Source organism: Cyprinus carpio, unplaced genomic scaffold (assembly GCF_018340385.1).
Source record: "Cyprinus carpio isolate SPL01 unplaced genomic scaffold, ASM1834038v1 S000006731, whole genome shotgun sequence".
NCBI lineage: Eukaryota > Metazoa > Chordata > Actinopteri > Cypriniformes > Cyprinidae > Cyprinus > Cyprinus carpio.
In genome coordinates, this window is record NW_024879334.1 from 829,224 (window position 1) to 854,946 (window position 25,723).

The 25,723-nt window shown below is 37.8% G+C and overlaps 1 protein-coding gene and 1 pseudogene across 1 annotated transcript; one reads left to right on the forward strand and one right to left on the reverse strand.

The window, feature by feature from the left end:
* The first annotated feature begins 1,524 nt into the window (after positions 1-1,524).
* LOC109072486 (ss18, like 2) lies at positions 1,525-5,076 on the forward strand. Its single transcript, XM_042755623.1, has 5 exons — positions 1,525-1,572; positions 2,879-2,899; positions 4,415-4,491; positions 4,571-4,667; positions 4,935-5,076. Exons 1-5 carry the CDS (start codon positions 1,525-1,527, stop codon positions 4,947-4,949), a joined length of 258 nt encoding a protein of 85 aa, XP_042611557.1. The 3' UTR covers positions 4,950-5,076.
* Positions 5,077-7,287: 2,211 nt separating this feature from the next.
* LOC122144596 lies at positions 7,288-25,433 on the reverse strand (annotated as a pseudogene).
* Between the last annotated feature and the right edge of the window lie 290 nt (positions 25,434-25,723).

Sequence of the window (25,723 nt, forward strand, 5' to 3'; positions counted from 1 at the left end):
GGAATATAGCACTCAAAACAAACCTTAATCAACTTTTGTTATCGTACTTCTGAAAACTTGAATGACGAAATATTTAATTATATATTTGTGTCCTAGCCTTATAAACTTATTCTCATACTATATTATAGTATTATATATAAAAAGAAAAGTATCGAACATAGATAGAGGGGGGGCAGTGCCTCAAATTTAAAGCAACTACAAACTCTTGGTGCACTTTAAAAATGCGTACTCTTCAACTAAAATGTTGAGTAACATAACATGTATAGATGGACCTGTATCAGAGTGCTGGTCTTCATGTTACACTCACGATCGCCGTATACAAGTGTTTTAAAAATATATGATTCATAAGGCTAGATTTTTGGGGGATATTTAAGAAAGTATAGTTAAAGAAAAAATAGATTCTTGACTTTCTGAAAAATAACCAATGAGAAACAGTACCGTGGCGGCGACAAATTGAAAATAAAATGTTATTCGTTGTCATATACTCAGAAACATGAACGTGTAGGCTAAAACTTATCACTACAAGTTAGGATTATAAGCTATTATATATACTATAGATATATATATATATATATATATATATATTATATGATATATATATGATATGATATATATAAGTATTATGTATTATTATTATTATTACTTGATCATTATTACTTACTATTAAAGAAAACGAATGAATGTACCACTAATATTAAAGGTGATTAACAATGAATTTCCGTGTGAAAATAATAGAAATTTCAGCAAACAAGATTGAAGAGAGGTACCAGATTAAAAAAAAAAAATATGATGTTCAGCGTACTGTGTGAAAAAATAAGGTGTGCAAGCTACTTAATCGTTTTTTAAATTTTCTTACACAGGCATTGTTTTAAAATCATTTTTATTTCAGTCTAGAATCTAATCTCTAGATATAAAATTAGATTTAGCCACGTGTGTTTACTTTTTAATAATAATATATACATACAATAAAAATCATAAAATTAACACAATAATCAGATATTTTAGCATTTTAATTCTCTTAGACTATTTTAATACAAATAAATTTAAATATATAAATTAAATATCCCTGTTTTTCCAGAAACAGACACTGAGGGGCTGGGATTAAGAAATATAATGTCTGGCCTCTTAATGATTTTTTAATTTGTTCTTTTTAAATATTTGTAATATTTCCGCTAGGTTCTAAACTGTGGTTTGCTGGTTGAGAAACACAGCTCTGTGCCATACATATAACTTATGTACAGTTGAGTGCTTGTTTTACATTTACATTAGATTTTTTTTTTTAAGAGGAAAGGCGTCAGTGCTGAAGTGACCTGCAGGCGTCAGTAATGAAGCGCGTCAGGAAAACCTCCGACCAGCAGAAGAAACGCGTCGATCTGACCTGACCTGACGGAGACTGTTTACACGCAATAAAAATGCTGGAATTCATCGAGGATTTGTTCCTCGCCCGGGATTTCTGGCTGTTTCTCATCTTATCGCTACACAAGTGAGGCGCGTGTCGGTGCCGTGGAGCTCCGAGTCTGGAACATGTCTGTTGTTTTTGTTCCTAAACGGCAGCGCGGAAAAGAAGAGCAAATTCAACCAGGGAGATCATCTCAAGAGAGCGGGAGTTTACGCTTCCCCTGCTTACCACGGCTGTCACACAGTTCGGTTATTTAAGAGAGAAATAGCCGCGTTCTATAACTAATCTCACAGCCCTCACGTTTCCGGGACGCAAACGACGACGTAATTTAGTTCCGCTCACTCAGCGCGGTGTGGCCGCGGTAACTTACAGAGACGCAGATATCGAGCTGAACGTCCTCTTGAGGTTTTAGATCCCCGGTCACCGTCTTTCTTTCGAAACTGCTCTCGCCTCAGTTCGCCGGTATTATTAAACCGCTGTCCGTTGAGATTTGAAAAACAAATTCGCGCCACTTGTATCCATTGCGTGAACGCGAGAGTTCCAGAGCGCTGGTTTGTAAATACGCGTGAATCGCTATTTCTATTCTTTATTTACTCTATTTACTGATAGAGTAAAATCACAAACTCAACATTTGATATATATTCTTTATTTTTTTTTTTTTTTAAAGTGAAAGAAAACACTTGAAACTCAATATAAAAAAACGTTGTGCAGATATATAAGGAGTTAGATTTATTGCAAAAATGTGATAGAAAAAACGTTAAAAGGGAAAAAACTTAAAACAGACAAACAAGAGGAAACACTCCAGCAGAATGGAAGATAAAATCATAAACTTGTTATTTATTTAGAGTTTAAGAGGTTTCTGAGTGATAATGAAGACGACATTTCAACAATAAAGACTTTAAATCTAGGTAGAGTTGAGATTTTTGTTATCGTGGAATTTAAACAAAATGAAAAAACTAAAGTTTGATAGCGTTACTATTGTTATAGTTCCATAATGTATATATTTAAGTGAGAAGTTTGGACTCTTTAACTGTCACTCCCCATTTTTTAAAATAGGCATTAAAGTGCACTATCCAAACTTAAATTGTTGCATTTTAGAACACTTTGAATATAGGACCTAAGGTTGGTCTCTTTTAAAGAAGAAAAATTAGCAGATTTTGGCAAAAGTGGAATTTTTTTTCAAAAATTAAAGTATCAAAAGTTATATAGAATTTTAAATGTCCTGTCAATAAAATGCGCTATATTAATTTAATTTTTATTTGGTTATAACATTTTATAAATAGGTTTTACTCTAAAATTGTATACGTTTTTACCTTTGTCTCTAGCGAGATGTGGCAAATTTTAAAGGAGCATCAAAGAACATTAAAGTCTTCTGTGAGAACTTATGTAGGGGGCGCCATACCACATACAGCCACTGGGAGCCATCAGAACTCCTTTGAATTTTGTTTCTAATGAATTGTAAAGTTAGATAAGTGAGACAATAGTAAATTAATACTCAGGGTAAATGCCCTAAATATGTATCTTGAGACTCAGACCTTTCCACTGGGTCTGCCTATTGCTAATGTTATAACTCAGTATTGATTCTAAAACACCGCAATGCATGTTGTACTATGACACTTAACACTAAACTAAATGGGAGGAGACTGGCCATAAGATTTTGTAAAGTAACATAACCATGGCATAGAAGCTACAATTTCAAAAATGCTCTCACAGGATGAATCTATGAGCTTCAATGATATATACTTATGATGATTAGGTCAGAGATTTTATATAGAGACAACTCTAAATAAATAAAAAAGATAATTCAAGCCATTCCAATGCATGGGACGGGTGAAAGTTAAGGCTTAAATCACAGTGATGACTTTAAAACCACGCGGCTCATTAACATACGACCACCGATTAGCATATGCATCTTTATTAAGCAAATAGTGTTAAGTAGTACACTAAGGTTAGATACTCATATAAGGTCAGTTACACACAGTAATGTGATCTTCTTTTAAATAAACCAAGCAGCTGGATAGGCTTCCAATCTGTTATCTTAGAGTCCCACTTATATCTCTGGTGCATAATCTGAATGAACGGCGGCTATCTGACTCCGTAACATTAAAAGTTATAACCTGTTCATTGACTGATGCAGTTTTCCAGTTTGCTTCCAGTTTGTTAAAGGTTTCTTTATGGAAACAATCTAGACAAAAAGAGTTGGCTTCTTATGGGGTCATTGTGCGGAAGTTCTATGCGGGCTTTTTTTTTTAAAAGTGAATTATTTAACGATAAATTTAAGGCCTATAAGTAAAGATATAGAAACTGTAACTTTATATTATTGTGGAATTTAAGTGCGGCTACCCCATTGGTTAATGTTTAAATCGCAAAGCTAAATGGAATGCGCTGAGACTCAGACCTTTCCAATGATATGTTTGTTGGCAAGATTATAAAAAGTTTTGATTCTAAAAGACCGTAATGCATTTTGTAATATGACACTTGACTCCGCCCACTAAGGGGGAGGAGACCGCCATAAGATTTTAAAGTACCATTTCCATGGTAACTCAATGTCCGATTTCAAAAATGGGTTTCTTACAGGATGAATCTTGGGCTTCTAAACTCCAAATGATATAGTAATTTATATTTATTTACTAAAAGATTTTTTATATAGAGAAAAAGGACAACAACAAAAAAGAGCACTAAGCGTCCCAATGGCGGGGACGGTGAAAAGCATGGGGTTAAATCATAATTATGACATTAAAACCACGTAAGCTCATTAACATTCAACCACCGTATTTACATATGCATATTTATTAAGCAAATAGCATTAAGTAGTACACTAAGGTTAGACACTTATGAGGTTATTTACATATAGAAATGTTAAAGCTACAGTTGCAGAAACTGCCAGCTGGAGAGGCTTTGAAATAGTCATGAAGAACTAAATTATATCTCTGGTGCAAAACAAAAATAAAAAAATCTTGACCTGCAAAATTAAAAGTGACTGGCCTGTTAACTGACTGATGTTGTGTTTTCCAGCTGCTGGATGAGAACGATCAGCTGGTGCGATGCATCACAGAGTATCTGCAGAAAGGCCGCGCCACGGAGTGTGTGCAGTGCGTGAGTTTCATGCATCTGTTCTCTTCAGATGCTTCGCTGCGTTTATAAAAAGCATGTGCTCCATCATCTCCACAGATACCAGCAGATTCTGCACCGCAACATTGTGTATTTGGGAACCATAGCTGACGCCAGCACCGAGATCCTGCCGGAGACGCAGACCTCGGACCACACCGTCAGTTAGATTTGTATCGTAAATGTTATAATAAATGTGAGTGTGCATTAGCGTACATTCATATGAGTGAGTCATTTCTGTGCCAAGAGTTGCACCAAACATATTTGCAAAAAAAAAAAAATCCCTATATATATATAATTTTAACTGTATTGTTATTCTAATTATATTTAATCAATTATAACATAGTTAATATTCTATATATGAAATATAAGTTATTAAATTATTCTTTATATATAAATGTATATATGTTTTGCTTTTTAACCACAGAATCGCATTGGCTGAGAGGAAAGACGCTCTGGATGTCCGTTGGGAAACATTGTTTTTCTGTAAATAATTTCATAATGATTTTACGTCGGTGCTTTGTATAATAAATGTATAAACTTCAATAAACACTTGTACTTTTACACAAGCAGCAGAAGTCGACAGAACTTCATCTCTAACTATTTAGTCTGAGTTTGATGATGCTTTCAGTCACTCACAGAAGTCTATTTTCAGCTCCATTTAATATTTTACCATGTTTAAATCCCTTCTGTGGAAAATGAAAATCAGATTCCATCTGGATCTACATATACATGTCTTTACATAGTATTTACACCGTGCTTTGTAAACCCAAACACATTACAGTCATGAGAATGTGAATACTAAAAATGTATGCAAAAGGAATCAAAGACGAAATGAAAGCGGATGTTATGTTATATATTTATTTTTTGCATTGCTGGTACACTTGGAAATAATCAGTTGCCAGCTCTAGTGAACAATAAGCAACATAAGCCAAGCAGTCACCCCTCATGTCTTCAGTCAGGGCAATGTCATTTCTTTCTTTTTAATTTTTTAAACTCCTTTTATTTATTTTTTGAAGCCACTAGTAAACCATTTTGACACAGCTTAGAAATGTTGAGCATTACAGTAGCCAAGCAGAAGATGTTTATCTTAAAAAAAAAAAATGCCTTAACAGGTTGGGAGGAAAAACACTGAACGAAGCAACGAACTAACATTTTATTGTGCAAAGCACGAACTAGAAAAAGATATATTTATACAGCAAAACGATTCTCTGTAAACATGTAAGTATGTAGTTTTCAAGAAAACATGGTCTTCATAAATACAGCAACATTGGCATGGCAAACCGTCACGAAAAGGACATCTGGGCTTTTCAGATGCAGCCCGAAAACACAGAAACCAACAGGAATCTGGGTCAAATAACAAAAAAAAAAAAAAAAAAACACCCCAATCCGACCATAACCAGTTATTAGTGTTTATAATGGCGTATTTGGTAACCTCTGTAGAAAGAAGGTACAGTTAAACTCTGTAGGAAAGAAAAGAAATGTGCTTCACATCTTGGGAAAATAACGTTTTACTTAATAATAAGCCTATATTATTACGCTAACTTATAGAATAATGGTATAATGTGTAAGAAAATACAAAAATAAGATTAATACTGTCAACATTTGTACAAGAAATATATCATATTTGAAAGGAATACATGTTATTTTTATGGGAAGTGTTAGTGTCGTTCTGAGAATGCCAATGGGAAAATGAACGCGTTTGACCGTACAGAAGGGTTCGGGTTTTTATTAAAAAGTTTTTTCTAGATAGAACTACTACTACGGCTCCCAAACGGCATTTCTTTTGTATTTCAAGCACCATTTCCCCCTCTAAACGATACTTTGGTTAGAGAAAATATCTGCAAGTGCTATTCAAAACAACATGGCACAAAGTTACTACTAACATCCTTTTTTTACTTGTTTTTTTTTATCTTTCAGATGTTGAAAAAGTAGTGTATTTCTTTCAAATTACACCTCTGCTATGATTATTATATTTCTGCCGAGCCTGCTCGAAGCCTCTTCATAAAAAGTAAATTATTTATAGTTCTCTTTCGTTTCTTTTAGTCATTTACAAGCTATGGAACAGTAGCTGAGAGCTGCAGTCTGAGTCGTCCCACGTGACATTTGGCAGTTACAGCTATTTAAACACAGTATCGTTATGTGGGACGTCCGGTTAGCAGACCGGGATGTCCGGATCTTCGTAATGTGGCTGCGATAGCGCGCTGTGAGTGAGCACGGTGGCCATGCATATCGAAAAAGTCGTGTAAACTCGAAGCCGAACGCCGCTGCGAGACTGAAGGCTTCAGTCGTGCCGATGCGGCCGCCAGTGAAATGGTCCGACTAGCTGCTGTTAACATGAACCATGCATCGTTTGGACAGCGTGGAAGGCAGTAACGTTTCTTGTTCCCGGGATGTTTCTGACACGCGATCAGTGTACAAAAATGTTATTGACCACTATGTTAAATGCAAATTTCCCTATAAAAACACTTCTAGTTTACAAGGTTGGAGTCTAGTTTAGGTTCACGGCACACCACAAGATCAAGGTTTCTACGACGCCGTGTTTGGATAATTAAATAATATCCTCCCGCTTCTGCTTCCCCGACACGACCGACACCCCTTTATAAAGTTTCTCAGTGGCGTCCCACTCAAAGCATTTAAAAGCTGATCTGGGTTGACATCCTGAGCGTTACTCAAAATACATGAAAAGGGTTGGCGACCTCTCCCAGCACGGGTCCAGCTCAGTACTGGTGCAGGTAAGCTGGGTCGATGCTCGGGTTTGAGGCAGGAAGGTTTTTAAGCTACTGCACAGGGTCTTGTGCTGGGGAAACCTGCTGCTGCTGTTGTTGTTGTTGTGTGAACGGGAAGCCGGAGGACATCCCGGAGGATGGAGGGCAGCTGGCTGGCTGCCTAATTCACACCGGGGACTGCAGCATTTGCATGGAGTCACTTCTTGTTGGCTGGAGGGATGAACACCTGGCAGAGTGGGAAGAGCTGCTGGGATTGGGCATGGTACAGGTGTGTGAGGAGTGCTGCAGGGGGGCTTTAGAGGCCAGGTTTTAGCTTTTGCTGTCCTGTAACACAAAGAACACAAAACATATTTACATTTATGCATTTTGCAGTACAAAGCGGTACATCCTTAAATGAAATGAAAGTCCTGGGAATCAAACCCTTGACCTTGCATATTGGGAATCAAACCCTTTACCTTAGATCCTGGGAATCAAACTCATGACCTAGGAATCAAACCCTTGAACTTGTGTCCTGTGGAATCGAACATATGGGAATCAAACCTATGACATAGCACACTGGGAATCAAACCCATGACCTTGTGTCCTAAGAATCGAACATATGGGAATCAAACCCATGACCTTGTGTCCTAGGAATCGAACATATGGGAATCAAACCCATGACCTTGTGTCCTAGGAATCTAAACCCATGACCTTGTATCCTAGGAATCGAACATATGGGAATAAAACCTATGACCTGATCCACTGGGAATCTAACCCATGACCTTGTGTCCTAGGAATCGAACATATGGGAATCAAACCCATGACACTAGCACACTGGGAATCAAACCCATATGACCTTGTGTCCTAAGAATCTAACATATAGAATCAAACCTATGACCTTGTGTCCTAGGAATCGAACATATGGAATCTAACCCATGACCTTGTGTCCTAGGAATCGAACATATGGGAATCAAACCCATGACCTTGTGTCCTAGGAATCGAACATATGGGAATCAAACCTACGACATTGTGTCCTAAGAATCAAACATATGGCAATCAAACCTATGACCTTGGCATTGTTAGCACCATGCTCTACAATTTGAGCTATAGGAAAGATTGTTTTAAAGCTTCATACAAAGCAAAACAATGCCAATGTGCAAGAAACACACAATAGCACAAAGGCCAATGACAAATGCTGATGCTCAAGATGGTGAAAACAGTTTAACGTATTTAAAAAGTTTTCACATAAGTTTCAAAGTTTTTAGTTTCTGAGAAATGTAATTGTGTATATATGGTGGTCTGATTTTATTTAAGTCTTTTAAAATAATTTTAAAATAAGTGGCTAATAAAAAAAAAAAAAGTCAAAAGGTTCTAACATAATATATTTATTGTACAAATATTGGCAGTATTAATCTTATTTTTGTATTATGCTACACATTATACCATTACTCTACAAGTTAACATAATATAAGCTTAAGTAAAACATTTTCCCAATTTTTCTTTCTTAAAGAGTTTACCTTCTCTTGCACAGACATTTAAAAATTAAAGACTATTTTTTGCTAAAAATTGTAAAAGTAAAAAAAAAAAAAAAATCAAATATTTTGAATAATTTTAAATCATGACTAATAAAAAAAATTCTATATTTCTATATTTATAACAACATCTGAAATAACGGTCATAATAAATAATCGGAATCAAATGATCGGACAATTTAAGATCAGATCAGAGTCAACTCTTTGATGTCATTTCCTGGCATCTAACATTTAATTTGATGCGACATCAGAAAATTAAAATTCAGAAATTGTGTTTAATGTGCCAAGTTACAAATACAGTACATTATTACCAATTTGAAATGCATGGTGCGCCAACTATGAACACAAGGCTGTTTATTTTGTTTTTGCAGAAAGACAATCAACTCATGCAGAAAGAGTTGAAAAACTGGATCAACTCCTTCACAATTTTGTTACTGGCTCAAACTTTTCAAGTTCTTGGATCCGAATTTTAATGCAGAACTCAATACAGAATGTTTTCCAAAAGATGCTTAACTGTTGTCTCAAGTTAATTTGACAGCATTTTTGTTACAGTAACAGCTGCATATGAGATTTCTAAAAGTTTTTAAGTCGTCCTCTTATGATGATGATATATATAAACGTGTGGGGGTTTACTGAGTCATTAGTACCTGGTTACTGTCGTCACTGGCGTGGTGGAGAGGAGGAGAGGGCAGAGTGCACACTTCCTGTTCGCCACAGCTGTGTTTCCTAAAAAACACACTCAACATGAGGGACACACTCATCTCAAACACACCGCCCTGGCAAAATGTTTTTGATAGAAGAGTCTGATAAACAAATTAAACTCTTACCGTCTTTGTTTAACAGCCGCCACCAGGTCAGGCCCGGAGAACATGGAGAACAGACTGTCCCCATTGGCTGAGGACGTCTCGTCACTCGAGCTGGCCGAATCCCCCTGATTGGCTGACCAGCCGCTGTTGACCGCCTCCCTGCTCGAAAACAAACATCGATATCAACATATGCAACTATTAACTGCAATATTTACACTATGGTTCAAAAGTTTGGAATAATTAAGATTTTTTAATATGTTTAAATAAGTCTCTTCTGCTCACCGAGACTGCATTTATTTGATCAAAAATATAGTAAAAAAGTGAAATATTATTACAATTTAAAACAGCCATTTTCTGTGTGAATCTATGTTAAAATGTAATTTATTTCTGTGATGCGCAGCTGTATTTTCAGCATCATTACTCCAGTCTTCAGTGTCACATGATCTTCAGAAATCATTCTAATATGATGATTTGCTGCTCAAGAAACATTTCTGATTATTATCAATGTTGAAAACAGTTGTGCTGCACAATATTTCTGTGGAAACTGTGATACATGTTCCTTTACAGGATTGTTTGATAAAGCATTTATTTGTAACAGAAAACTTTTGTAGCATAATAAATGTCTTGGCACAAAAATATTAAGCAGCATTTTCAGCATTGATGTCTACTGGACTTTACTAAGTAAGGAAATGGAAACTGAAATAATTCATCATGGTTAAAACATGGATGAGATGCTGTGATTGGTTGGAGCGTCTCTCACCCCTCGCTGTAGTACTCTGGGTGTGTCCAGCCCCTGTGCTGCTCGTCTGGGTGTGGCCAGTTACTTCGGGTGTTGCTGGGCCGACGAACATGCTGCGCCTGCCGTTTCTGCTGCATGGCCTGATTGACCCCGGCAACATAACGTGCAAACTCTGGATCCGAGCCCACTGACAGAGAGAGAGAGAGAGAGAGAGAGAGAGAGAGAGAGAGAGTGATGTGTGTCGCTGTGTCCTGCTCTTTGTTTAAACTGTCCAGCGCAGCAGAAACACATAATGGAGTCCAACACACAGACACACACACAGACACACACACGCGCGCGCGCGCAGACCAGTAATGCACTTAATTGACATTCTGCACCACAATAACCACTACATACACACACATACAGTTAGAATGTCATAATGGAATTCCGCTATGGCACTAATGAGGAAAACCCTTTGAATAAGTAATACAATTGTGTGTGATTTGACCAACACCCTTATATACACGCATTCAAGTCTGGCATCTAACTAAATACATTACATTAAAATTACTTGACAAGCGGATTGATTATTCTAAATTAATGCATTATCAAGTGTAAGATGGAAACAGAATGGCATGATCACCATATGTAAAAACGCTGTGACTGCTTCAGTCTTTTGATTCCGCAGCGAACAAGGGGTAGTTGGGCTCATAGAGCTCTAAAAGCAAAAAAAAGAAAAAAAAAACGATGTAAACGTATTACAAAAAAAAAAAAAAAATACATGAAAATCAGAGTTGTCAAATCTGTGTTTCTTACTGTTAACTCAAACGATTAAAACATTAAGAATTTTATAATTGAAATAAAGCTAAAATAAAATCTAAATATTAGATGAAACACTTGAAATTAATAAAACTAAAAATATAAAAATTATAATTGTGAATTCCAACTAACGGAAATAAATTGGTTAAGTACAAAAATGACTAAAACTGAAATAAAAATAAATTAAGGCTAAATCTAAAAATATATATAAAAAAATAAACTAAGAATGACAAAAGTAAATTTGATTGAAATGAAACTTAAAATGTAAAAATCTAAAAAAAAAAAAGTTTCAGCTAAAAACTGATTTACTTACACATATGTTCTTATACTGTAAATATATATAAGAAAATGTCTTTCTAGCTGGGACTGTCACACATTTGAAAAAGGTTTTATCTGTTTCTGGAAAAAAATTTTTTTATACACTTTTATGTTTTTTATATTTTGTATCATTTTCATTTTTAGTAACTTCTTGAACTTTTGTCATTTTTATTAGTTTTTATATTTTTGTAATATTTCTATTCAGCTTTTATTATTTATCATAATTTTTAAAAACTATATATACACACACACACACACACATACATATACACACACATATAAAATGTAATGGCTTAATGTAAAATAATCAGAACATTCATTCTCTTCCACGCGGCAGAGTTTTGCTCTGATGCTCTACCACTACAAAACCTATGATGAACCCATCTGAGCTGACCGGTCTCTGCTCACCTGCAGGGTCAAAGGGCATTGAGTCTCCCAACACCCCGAACAGACTCTGGTCGCTTTGGTCTCGGTTGGGCCAGGTGTTGTTCCGGGGTCCCTGCGGGGGCTTGTGGCCGAGCATCTCAGACATCATGCTGTCCATGTACGTACTGACCAGCCCCAGACTGTAGAGGTCAGAGCTGAGGTCCGGCAGGCCCGGGGCGGGCCACTGTGTCAAGGGCCCGATGGGCGAGAGGCCTCCTAAAGGACCCTGGGGCCACTTGCTGGGGGCTCTTTGCTGCGGGGGCTGCTGGGAAGAGAGCTGCGGGGAAACAGGTGCTGTTTGTTGTGGCTGCTGCGGCTGACCGATCGGCTGCAAGAGATGCTGGTAGAACGGCAGAGTCTGTGAGTTCGGCTGCGTTTGCTGCTGTTTTGGTGTTGACGGAAGCTGCTGTTGCTGCTGCTGTTGTTGCTGTGTTTGTTGCTGCAAGGTTTGCGCTAACATCTGAGACACTTGAGACTGCGAGGTGAGCGGAGCCGCTCCACTGGGCGGCTTCAAGTCGGCCGCATTCGTAGACGCCACCGAGTTCCTCCTCTTCACCAGCGGAGACGCCTGCTGGGATTTCCCCATGTTGAACCCCGACAGGAAGTCGATGACGTCTTGCATCTCCTGGTCGGTGGGCAGGTTCATGCCCTGCTCGTCTGCGGACGCTCCGTTGGCGTTCTGTGCGTGGCTGGGGTCAGGTGTGCACGGCATGCTGTTCATCTGCAGGAGGCTGTGCAGGCGGCTGGATTTGTCGTCCGAGCTGCCGCTGCTCCGAGACGGGGTGCTGGGGATGGAGTAGCTGCCGCCTGCGCTGGAATTAGACGAGGTTTTCTTGGTGAAGCGTGAGGTGAGTTTGGAGATGGTTTTGGGGAGGCCTCCGGAGGATTTGGTGCTGTTCCCGGGAGGAAGATCGACGGGGCCGCCGTAATCAGTCGTGTCTCGCTGTAGCTGGATCTGAATGGTGGGCAAAGTCTGTTCCCTGAAACACAGAAACACAAGCAAGCAATTACATCATCAATCTGTTCTCTTAATATCATGGAAATGCTATTAGAATTTTTATTAGAATTTTTTATTTTACATTTAAATTTTACTTAAAGTATTTATTATTTTTTTAATAATTCAATGGCCCGGAGTCAATTATTCCACTTATACTACAGTTACCACATCTCAAGACATCGATCAGATGATATATTTAAAGGGATTTGTCCGGTTTTTGTACTTAAATCTCTATTGTGAGTAGGATTATTTCTTCCGCATCTCATCCAACGCCTCTTTTGCTGGTTCCAAAACATCATTTTAAAGCTGGTAATGGAGGCTTTAGCCATTGATGGCATTCTAATGCAGTTATTAATGAAGTTATTAGAAAGAGAGCGAGAGAGACAGAGACACACAGTGTTTTGATGGTTGAGAGAGATAGTTTTAAAGAGAGAGAGAGAGAGAGAGAGAGAGGGAGAGAGCGAGAGAGAGAGAGAGACACACACACACACACACACACACACACACACAGAGAGAGAAAGAGAGAGAGAGAGAGAGAGAGAAAGCTTGTGTGAATTAGACTGGTGAGGTGTGTCATGTGTATTTACTTTGGGAAAATTGTCTGTCTTGTTGTTTTTGTTAGTCCTGTAATTTCCGTTATTACAGCTTTACTACATGCGAAGAGCTGCCTGGAACTACGTTCACTGTGCACTTCCCAGAAAATAATTGCACACCTCAGAACATTCGTCAGCCAATCAGATTCAAGCATTCAACGGCCCATAGTATAAAAAAAAATATATATATACACATATATATGTGTGCGTGTGTGTGTGTGTATTAAATGAATACAAATTGTGTTTTCTAGATTCCATTTTACAAGGATTTTGTGGGAAAAAAAGATTCATAATAATAACAAACTATAAGTATATACCTGTATATAAGAAATGTCTTTCTGAAAAGATTTCATTTTTATTATTTTTTGTGTCATTTTTTTATGTATTGTTTTTTTTTTTTAATTTTACTTATTGTAGCACATCAAGTTAAACTAAAGGAAAATGAGAAAGGTTGCCTTTGCAACTTGCTAAAACTATAAAAAAAAAAATAAAAAAAAAAATCACATTTTATTTCAGTTGGGGTTTATTTTATTTCAAGTAAAATAAATTTTTTGTGGTTTTACTTTTAGCTAATTACAGTAACCCAGTCTATAATGAACTAAGTCTAGATTTAACAGAAAGTGGCCAATTCTGGTCTCCTTTCACTGAGTGCAGTCAGGTATGAAGTTTTGACACTGACTTGCGCTCTTTCCAGCGCTGGAGGTCAAACACAGCCGTGTACAGCACGTCCACCAAGCCGAGGGTCTTGTCTCTCGGGGCTAAAACAGACTCGCGCTGCAGCAGAAGACATCGCCGCTGGATCCGCCTTCAGATTCACCTGTAAAGACAAAAGTACATATATATTAATTTTATATAGTCTACAGTTTATTTGACTCTTTTATTTGATTTTATTTCACCAGGAAAGGCTGCTGTCATGTTAAACTTAGGAGTAGAGAAAATAGATAAAACAAATTAAATACAAAAAATGTATATACAATAATTTAACTAATTTTTTTTCAACTAATTTTTTATAAAAATATAGTAATTATATAATTTAATTTCTGTTTATTATTTAAAGTTTAATATTTAATAGAAAACAGGTTTCTTTTCCTGAAGCTGACTCACAGTGACCCAAATTCTTCATTAATAGCCGTAAATGGTTTATTTTATTCACACACACAGCATTAGTCCATCTCTTCTTTGAATAAATGGGCAAAATCTAGAACTCTAGTAACCTGCAGCCAAGAAGGGATGTGGATCTACTGTCAAAGCGACTGGAGAACCAAATATTATCAGAAATATTGTTGTATACAATGATCACCATGTCGTAGGGACCCTGGATCACAACTTTAGATCCTTCAACGAGAGATCTGAGGGGCGTACGCTCTTATTCTCATCTTGAGGCCGTGTCAACCACACCTTGCACACACACACACACATCATCAGGTTTAATAACTGTACTGTACACACTGTCATGAAGATCTGCCATGTGCCGCTCGTTCAGTGATCATAATCAATCATTCCACAGTCAACCGGACGCTTGAGAGCCCCGGTAACCTGGCTTTTCATCACCGTCAGAGAGCCACGAATTGCAACATTTCCCACAGTTCTTGAAAGAGGGCATGTTGAAGCCACACATTCGTGGCGTTTGAAACGGAGATGGTCGTTTCCTTCAACCGGAAGTGGTGGTATGTCATTAATAGCACAGGTGTATCCTCAATTGACGAGACTCTCCACTGAAACACAACACACACCCACAAGGTCACGTCACGCTGACCACACACACACAGCAAGGACAGAAACAGCGTCATGGAAACCGCTTTATGATTATTCAGAAATTATTTTCCTGTAGCCGGAGGCTTTTTTTTCTTCCCAAATCCTCAAGCGTTCAAACTTTCTTTCTTTCTTGTGTGTCAACATTGCTGACCAGGGATTCTTCTTGGAATATCAGGGGTATTAAACGAAAAACAAATGATTTTTGTTACTTGAATTTAAACAAAGGTTAATGAAAAAATGTTAGCTTATTCAGCAATTAGTTTAATTTTTGTTTATTCAAGCAATTATTTTACCATAACGCAGTTTAAAACCATATGTACTGAAAAAATAAATAGGTAAAAACTTGGTTCCCCTTCAAGTTAGGTGTCTTTAAACCACTTGTAATTAACTAACGGTAACACACTTTTTTCAGGTGTCCCTTGTTTCCTTTTACATGTTACTTTACTATATAATAACATTAAATTTTATCCTATTTACATGTAAGTGACCCTAACCAACCTCAATCCTAGTAACCCTAACCATAATAGTAAGTACCTTTAGTTAATTAAGATTACTCCGTATTTATATTGCTAGGAATTAGACTGTAACAAGGGCACCTTACAATAGTGTTAACCACTACTACTATAGAGTTATTGTCCAGACGTAACTTACAGAAAGGTATTTCTTCAGAATAACGTCAAATGAAATACAACATGTATAACAAGAGTGCAGTACATCAATAGTGTAATTTGTATGCAGTACATAGTATTGTAATTACAATGGCAAGTACATACAGTAGTATAAAACCAATATACAGAGTTCCAAAAAAAACACCTCCCCCAACTTCAAATAAATACGTAAAAAGAGTTACAAAACACAATTAAAACTTTCAATCAATTGATGACTCCAACGCGGCGCCCCGTCTCGCACGCATGTCGCCACCGCAGAGTCGGGCCCTGTTGTGCGCGCTCAGACTCGCTCAGTTCTCTTCGCATTCTCGCCTCGCCCTCCCTCAGGCGCGCGCCGCGCGGTGAGGACGAGCGGGCACACGCGCACGCGCGCAGGCGGGGTCGAAGTCACCTTTAAATGTAAATTGATAAGATATTAAAAAAAATATATTTATATATAATATATATTATAATTGTTGATAGAAACTTTACTAGAAAAGAAAATGCATTTTCTTGAAACTGCCTCAGATTGACCCAATTTTAATAAAAATAATGAAATCATGAAAAACAAAAGGTCCCTAGGCTGTTACGAGCACTTCTCAGGTCAGATTAGCGACTGAATTTGCTTTCATTTATGAGGTTTATGAAATCAAATCTTTCAAGGACAATTTGGTAGTTTTTTTTTGAGACACATTTCTTTAGGGAGGCAAGCAGATATTAATTGAAGTGATTACGAAGTGTCATTTAGACGAGCAGATGATCTTTTTGCTTGTTTTTAATGCACCCACTCTAAACAGTATCCACTGATAACAGATCAAATGTGACCCTTAGAAGGTGGCACAAAACCCAGTCGATAGGGTCCAATTTTTTTTCTTTTTTTCGAATCAAATAATCGCTATCCAACTGATTTATGGTTTTTGTAGGAGGACAATATTTGTCTGGAGATCAACTATTTGAAATTCTGGAATCTGAGGGAGGGCCAAAAAAATCTAAATATTGAGAAAATCACCTTTAAAGGTTGTCGCAAATGAAGTTCTTAAGGGGTCAATGCATATTACTAATCCCCCCCAAAAAAAAAAAAATGAAGTTTTGATATATTTTACAGTAGGAAATTTACTAAAGATCCTTCATGGAACATGATCTTTAGCTTAATATCCGAATAGATTTTTTGGCATAAAGAAAAAATCGATAATTTTGACACATACAATGTATTTTTGGTCTATTGCTAACAAATATACCCGCAGAGACTTAAGACTGGTTTTTTTGCGTCCAGGGTCACACAAATGGTAAACTACCTTGAATTGCATTAAAAGCAATGTATTTCACTTTGGATGAAATGTAGAAAATGTAAATGGCAGCACAAAAAAATGTCGTTGATTGTTTTAATACACACAAGTCTTACAAGTGCCCCATGCCTGTGTGAAATAACAAGAAAACTCACCAGTCCAGCCTGTCCGAACGAGCAGCTGAAGCTGGCCGTCTTACAGGCTCGCTCGTCCAGGCTCGGAGGGACACACCTGGTTCAGCACCTACTGTGACGGGGAAGCGTCCCGCACGGCCACACCATTCTGATCCCCCGCATCCTTGATCAGCTGGCAGCACAGCATGCGGGGAAAGAGATTTCAATTAGATCAAATTAGATGATTCTCTTTAGCTGTAAAGTGGCCTGAAGTTGTAACTGGCGCAATTTAAAGCACCACAAGCCATTCAAAAACTGAATGAGATCGATAAGATGCTTTGGAAAGTCTGCATTTATTTTGATCAAAAATACAGTAAAAAAAAGTGAAATATTATTACAATTTAAAACAACTGTTTGCAGGGTGAATCTATAATGATATATCAGTGATTCTAGTTAGCAAGTGGGCTTAATTTTCAGCATTATTTCCTCCATTCTTCAGTGTCATTGATGCTTCAGAAATCTTCTAATCTGGTCTGATTGGCTGCGTCAAGAAACATTTTCTGAATTATTAGTCACATGTTGAAGGAACATTAGTTTAGATAAAATTGTACCAAAAGTGTTTTGTAAACATTATAAATGTCTTTACTGTGACTTCTGATCAATTTTAATGCATACTGCAAAAAAAAAATTATATATTTTTTCCCATAAAAGTTTCAAACGCAAAATCTTACTACCCCCAAACTTTTGAACAGAAGTTGTGCATTGCAATCTTAAAGGGAAAACTTGCTATTCTTGTCATGAAAAAATAATGAAAATCTGCTAAATGGGTTTGGTAAGATCCAAATTTTCTTGTTTTGATGTGAATATATGGCAGAAATCTTCAAAACAATTGAGAAAACAAGCATCCTGAGTCTACTGGTTTTTAACGTTAGTTTATATCCGCTCTTAGTTTTGGTGGCTTGCTTTTCAAATCATGTCCAGGCAGGGATCTCATCACAATCTCTAGTCGACATTCATCAGGTCTTCGATGTGTTCTGATACCAATTTTTAAGCTTGAGGTTCTACGATTTGCGTTTCGTTGAAGGAAACTCCTCGGGAAGGAGATCTGAGAGCCGATCTCGGGGGACGGGTATTTGATGGGTAAGGCTCACACTGGATGGGCTGAGGCTGTGGTGTTGAAGCGTCCTGGGATGTAATGCCCGTGCGTGGGCCCCGGCGTCCACTACTGCAGCAGTCCCTGCAAAAAACACACCCACAATAAGTAAACACATGACTGAGCAAAAGACATGACAACACACAAGTGCACGTGCCTGCGGCGGATACAATCGATGAAGTCAGGTTACAAAGTAATCAGGCTTGGTCGCTAAAACGAGGGGCGGCGGGTGGAGGTTCATGAGGAAGAATTACTCAGCTGGTGGAGGGGAGGGTTGTCATGGCACCGGGGAAAACCTTGAATGTTTCATTGAACATTTATTCATTTGGCAGTTTGAACAAGCACAGCAGGCGATTGTTCCCCGACTGACTCATTTGAGGGCACAAACTAAACCAGTCTGTGGTTAAGAACTAACTAATGTAAGCCAGTCGAGAACAATCACTTCCTGTCTAAACAAATAGTTTCTTATCCAGAAATATGATGCAAAGTGATTCACACACTTGATGTGGACAGTCAACATCTGTTTCTTCTTTCTGTCTGTGGCGACTACTGAACACACGGACCTCCAGAAAGCAGCTTAATCTGCACTGAGCGCTATAATTCCACACACCACAAAACATGCCCGTAGCTGGGCCTACCTGGATTTGGGATTATAGAACCGCTCAGCCGCATTCACTAGACCCAAAGAGTCTAACGTTGCTTTATACTCTGGGTAACGCAGAGGAGAGAGAGAGAGAGAGAGAGAGAGAGAGAGAGAGAGAGAGGGAGGAGGAGGAGAGGAGGAGAGAGAGAGAGGGAGAGGGAGAGAGAGGGAGAGGGAGAGGGAGAGGGAGGAGCGAGAGCGAGAGAGAGGGAGAGAGAGAGAGAGCGAGAGAGAGAGAGCGAGAGAGAGCGAGAGAGAGCGAGAGAGAGCGAGAGAGCTTTATTAATGTCAGTGGGTTATTTACTGGCTCAAAATAAGCCTCGTTATTAACAGAATTTTTATATATTTTTATTACATTAGTGTATATCTCTATTCAATAGCGTGTAACATTTTACTTATAAAGTCCTGCAGTTGATCAACAAATTCTTTAAAACAAAAATATTACATGCACTCAAATAATATCAGCTGATATCAATATTGTTTAAAATATTTTTAGAAATATAACATGTCATATATATTAAATACTGGGTAATACCACCAATTATATATATCCTTTTCAGTTCTGACTGATTATTATTTAAAAATAATATTTTCAGGGCTTGTTGACTCAAATGCATCAGTCAGAACTGAAAAGGATAACAGGCTGGACATCGCAAGATAAGATTAAAACGAAATCAAACAGATACTGAAAAGGCTCTTGCAGTGTTTGAAGGAGATCCACGTTAATTCTTTATGACTTTGCAACACTAAGAAACACTGCAATCACTCGGATGTTCTGGTAGAAACTGTTACTGTGGGGTTCACCTGCAGAGCGTTGTCGATGTTGGCGTTGAGCTCTTTGAGCTGGTGTTCAGGGATGGAGGTGTTCTGAGAGCAGAAGAGCTGCTGCACCTGAATGCCAGACTGGTAGAAACTGTGTTACTCTCCCGGAGACACGCCGTCACCTGAACACCCAACACACACACACCGCCCTTTAACATACAAAGCATGCATCTGCCACATGCGGTCTGCAGTTTTTATTACATAATAATTTAAATATTTTATTGCAAAAATAAATAATATATATGCATACATATGTGTGTGTGTTATGTATGTGTGTGTTATATAGATATATATCGTTCACAAATTGTGATCATTAAGACTTGTAATGGTTTTTAAAAGAAGTATCTTCTGCTCATCAAGCCTGCATTTATTTCAATCAAAATTACAGAAAAAAAAAGCGATCTTGCCAAATGTTATAGATTATAATGAAGGTTTGTGATTTTAATATCCTTAAAATGTAATTATTTCTGTGATGCAAAGCTGAATTCCGCATCAAGACTCCAGTATAAGTGCACCATGATCTAAGAAAATCATTTAATATGATTGTTTATTATTAGAATTCCAACAGTTGTGCTGCCAAATATTTTTTTTTAACCTGTGTGATACTTTTTCCAACGATTTTGCTTTGATGATAAAAAGTTAAAAAGAACAGCATTCATTTATTCAAAATAAAAAACCTTTCTAACAATATAAATCTTTGCTATCACTTCTTAACAATTTAACACATTCTTGATTGTTGGTGCTTGTACCTCTGACGCTCCTTTCCATGAGCGGACGGCCTCGTCCAGCTCCGACAGGGGCCCGGGGCTCGTGTTCTGCGCGTGGGCATTTCCGTGTCTCTCCTGAACCTGTGCGAGCGCCTCGGCCAGGCAGGACTGCGCCACCGGCTGGACCTTCTGCAACGCCTGTGACAGGAACTGGAAATGCACCTGCATCACCGTCAGGAAGCAGCGGCCCAGCACCTGAGAGAGAGAGTTACATCAACACAACATCAAAACTGACTTACAATCACACCCTGAAAATGTGTTTTATTTATCTGTATATGCTTTTATGTCTACAGTAATGGCACTTCTGTGTATAATCACCATGTATCTGTTTGTATTGCTTTGCTTAACTTATTTTTGTCTTATTTTTGCACAAATTAAAGCATGTTGTTGTTGTTGTTTTTTTAATCTGTTTTAATGGCCTATTTCAATTTTAAGAAACAAAAAGCATGTCTAATAAATTTAATTCATCAAACTTTAAGAATTTTATCATTTTATTAGATTTCTTACATTAATTGGGGTATATGATGTGTTGTTGTTTTTTTCTGGCTTTAAGATTTAATTCTGATTTATTAAATGAAGCCATAAAACAGTAATTACTTTATTAAAAATGTGTGATCAAATCAAATTGAAACCACACACCAGAGAGGCAAGAAACCCTTTCGAGGTCAACGCAGCAGACCGCGCTCGATGCTCCGGGAAACGGCGGTCCATCCCGGTAGCAACATTCCCAGACACAGATGCATTCTGGGCAGCTTTACAGAGTCTCTGCCGTATCTCTTCCTAAATAGGGAGTCTTTCCTGACTCACGTCTTACTCATCAGGACGAGAGCACGGAGACAAGCTCATAAAAATAATGAAATAAAGACAGGATCGGCATCTGCTCAAACCACTTCAGGCAGTTCACTGCTTATAATTTCACTTGAATTTTGTAGCTCGAGTCAGAACTGCGATGCATGAATTGATTCCTTCCCCCAGCTGTTCGTAAAGAGAGAAGGCAGGGGTCCCCCACCACAGCAGAAAGGGTTTCTTTTACAGGTACCTGCTGGAAATATCTACAGGCCCAGTTGTAAAGACAGAAATATCCGCTCGACGGAACAGGAAAGATCTGGACAAGTGAAACTTACAACACAGCTCAACTAAAACTTCTAAGGGTCCATAATTATACAAAATAAATAAATAAAATGTATTAAATTAAATGCAATTACATAAATAAATAAAATAAAGGACTGAGGCTTTTAAAACATGAAATACTGTAAAAAGCAATGAAATTCTAAAAATAATTATATTACCGTATAATGTATTTTAACACTAACAGATAAAAACATTAACAATTAATCTAAACATTAATATAGAATAATATAACATTACTAATTATTATTATTATTAAAACAATATTGAAATAGGGAAAGAATAGTGCAAATGAAAAATATAAACTTAAGTGACAAAACATTTTATTATTAGTAGCATCACCATCATTATTATTAATATTAATATTTATTATTATTATAATGACAGTGATGATGATAATAGTAAATATTGTTCAATATTAATAATGGTATAATAATACAATATTAATATATGATAATATTTTGTATTGTTGTCATCATCATTATTAATAATAATGATGAATTATTATTAGTAGTAGTAGTATTATTATGATGACAATAATACTTTGAATGATAAAAATAGAAAAAATAGAACTAAAGCATCTAAAAAGAGTGTATTATTTTTAAGATCAATACACTCACAGCAAAGATTATTGTTTTGGTGATTTGATTCACACTGCATCCTTAATTGCAAAATAAATTCAATGCATTTCTTTAATCCGTCACAGAATCGATCTAGGTGAACATAAACTAAACTAAATGTTAACTAAAACCATCTAAACTAATTGTCCAGCCCAGATTCAGACGAGGCTGTTAATAAGGATACATCCATATAAAACCTCCAAGTCATCGATTCGACTGCTCATATACCACAAACAAATCCGTCGACATGGTTTTGGAAATCCGATCTAGTGTCTGTATTTTTATACCCAGAAGCGCTGCTGGTTAGCTTGGCGCGGTGCAGTGGGTGTATTTCTGTAGCGGCGCTTCATTGAGACAATCGTGGTGTCAGCTAACGCCCCGGGGACGGGAATACCCTGCTGTCGCCCTGCCAGCCCAATGTAAACAGCAGAATCAGATTCCCGCCAGGCAGGAAGGGCCACTCGCAAACAAAAACGCTCATTAGCAAACACAAGACGCTGAATAGACACTAAAGTCTGTGCTGTGTTTACAGAGAGCGCTAATATGCGTGCATTCAAGAAATACTTCCTCTGGTTCTGTGCACGAGTTCAGAAGGCCGCGGTTTAATAAACAGTGACATTTTCACGCATATCTGGCAGCTGAAATGATCTGACAAGACACCGGCTGTGTTTTAAAGCAGCAGAGCTGGCATGTTTTTTCCGTTCTGTACGAACCACAAGCCTTGTTCTCGCAAGACAAGCCCAAACTTTCCAGAGCAGTTGCTGTAAAAATTTCCGGGTGAGCATTCAGGACGTTTTTCGCTTCTGCAAACACTTTCAATGTTTGAAAACATCCCACTGCAAACACGTTCAGGCGGAAAGAATTTGGAATTGCCAGAATATTCCGTTTCATACTTTTGAAAGCTTTGGCGTTTCGTGTTTAGCGCTGGGACTGCAGAGCTGCAGGTCTGGCTCGGGTCCCTGCCGCGGCGCCCGTTTTAAAGGCCTGTGGTGTGAAGCCTTCCTGCTCGGAGCGTGTCCACATCCACACGGGCACAAACCCTCGCTCATAAAGGCATCACTGCAGCTTATATGCGTCCCTCGAGTAGAGACACGGAGACTGACCAGCGCGGGTCAACCACACCAGCTAGAAAATATGTTCACTTAGAGAGAGATGGATAGAGAGAGAGAGAGAATATATCACTGATCAGAGGAATTCCTCTATAGAAGATCTGGAGGCCTCTCCTCTCTCCGCCTCTGACACATAATCAGTGTCTGGAGGAACAACAACATCCACTGCTAGAATAAAGTCACAGGTTTTGTTCCAGGTAGGGCTGGATTTATGAGGATTCCTGTCCTGTCCGAAAATTGTACTTTGAGCGAGACACTTAACCCATTAGTTGCTGGTCTTACACACAGACTGTAAAAAACAGATTCTGAAGTAAATTACATTTAAAAGAAGGGCAAAAGCTTCCCAAGATTCACAGGCTCTGATCTGATTGGCGGCTAAGTTTGCGTTATAATTTTCATTTATGGATATTCCTCAGGTTTTAAAGAGTTGCACAATCAATTTTCTGAATTTTTTTTTTTGAGTTTGATAAAACTGTGTGATTTAAAATGTGATTTAAGAAATACAAATAAAAAAAAAGTTGCGATTTGCTGTTAGGATGTAAGGCCGCCCAATTTGGCACAATTTTTGATTATATACTGATATGACTATGAATACACACACACAATAATAATAGAAATAATACATGTATATAATAAAAATTTTAAAAGTAATCATACTAATTATAATAATAATAACAAAATTAAGTTCAACAAACCTAGAATATACCAACAGTAAGAAATATTACTGTAATACTTAATTTAAATAAAAATTTGTATTTAAGAAAAATAATATTTTTTTGTAAGCACACTGTAATTTTTATTACAAAATAAAATAATACTTACAAAAATTATTCTATTATTTTCATAAATACTTTGTGATTTTAAGCATGAAATATCATTATAATATGAAATATCACATAGTAATATTTTTGCCATTCTCACTAATGTTTAACCAGCTTTATTTCAGTTGAAAGCTACAGGAGATCCTTAAAGCTTCTGCTTAATAAAGCCGTTCATAAGTGACTGGTAAGATGTTTTTTTAAAGACCTTTTTGTAAATGCACATTATAAGCAACCCAAACTCAAAGCAGATGCAAAAAAGAGTTTGTGTGGAGCAGCATTTAATGTGAACAGAGACACTGAAAACACCGGATCATGAGCTGTAAACAAATACAGTTCTGCGCTTCATTCCGAAACATGCAGCACATATATTTATCTTATTAAATGTTGGCTTTTCCGATTGCCTCATCATGATTTAATCGAGCAGCCCTATGACTGTCTGATGCATCTATATTACGTACAAATAAATGGCGAGAGCTTTACAAAACCCGCAAACAATCTGATTGGCTCCCTAAGAAACACTTCCAAGAAAGTTGTAAATGCAAGATTTTAATACACCTAGTATACTATAAACAAGACATTAGACACAGCATACTCAAGAGAGACTAGTACTTCTATCTAAACATCAAAACATCAGACTTACCTCCACGTCCTGCCGGCTGAAGTAGATTTCTGGTCTTTAAAGTTAGCGGCGCCTACTGGCCAGGCTCCATCAGCATTTTGCCGATCTCTGGCTTTATTGCTGTAGTGGCGGCTGGTAGTTCCATGACATGTTCCTGCCGTCAGCTGGATTTGCGCTTTGGAGTAGCAGGTGAGAAAAGCGCTGCGAAGAGAGCTTCGGTCAGGAAGCAACACCTGACAGAAAGCGTTTAGGCGTCAGGTATTTGGAGATGCCCTGCTGGATGTCCCGCGATCGCCGTGGTGGCTGGGGAGGCGAGGCGTGGCAGCTGAAAGGGGAGGAGCCTATGGTGCGCCATAGGGGAGAAGGAGGTGGAGCAAAGAAAGAGAGCCTTGAGGCGCTGAGGTCGGCTGAGCTCGAGGAGCAACTGGAAGTGCTGGATGCTGCTGCACTTTGTGCTTGAGACCCTTAAACAAAAAGCGCAGCTTGATCCCATTTTACTTTCTTGTGCACTGCAACAATACATAAGTAATCAATACACCCAGGAAATGTCAGTCTCTGGAAACTTCACCTTGAATGAGTTCTGGATGCCTAATCTGGGTCTCCTTGAATCAAGTAAACCAGGCAGCAAAGATCCCATCAAGAGAGGGCAGTCATGACAGTATCACGCTCTAAAAAGAGATGGAGAGTGAAGCGAAGGAAGGTTGAGGAAATCTTGCAGCCAACTGCAACTCCGAACGCAGCTCACATCAAAACGTTTTGCGCAAAAAAAGACAAAAATATCCCAGTAGAAGTTATTTTCCCTTAGAACTGTTT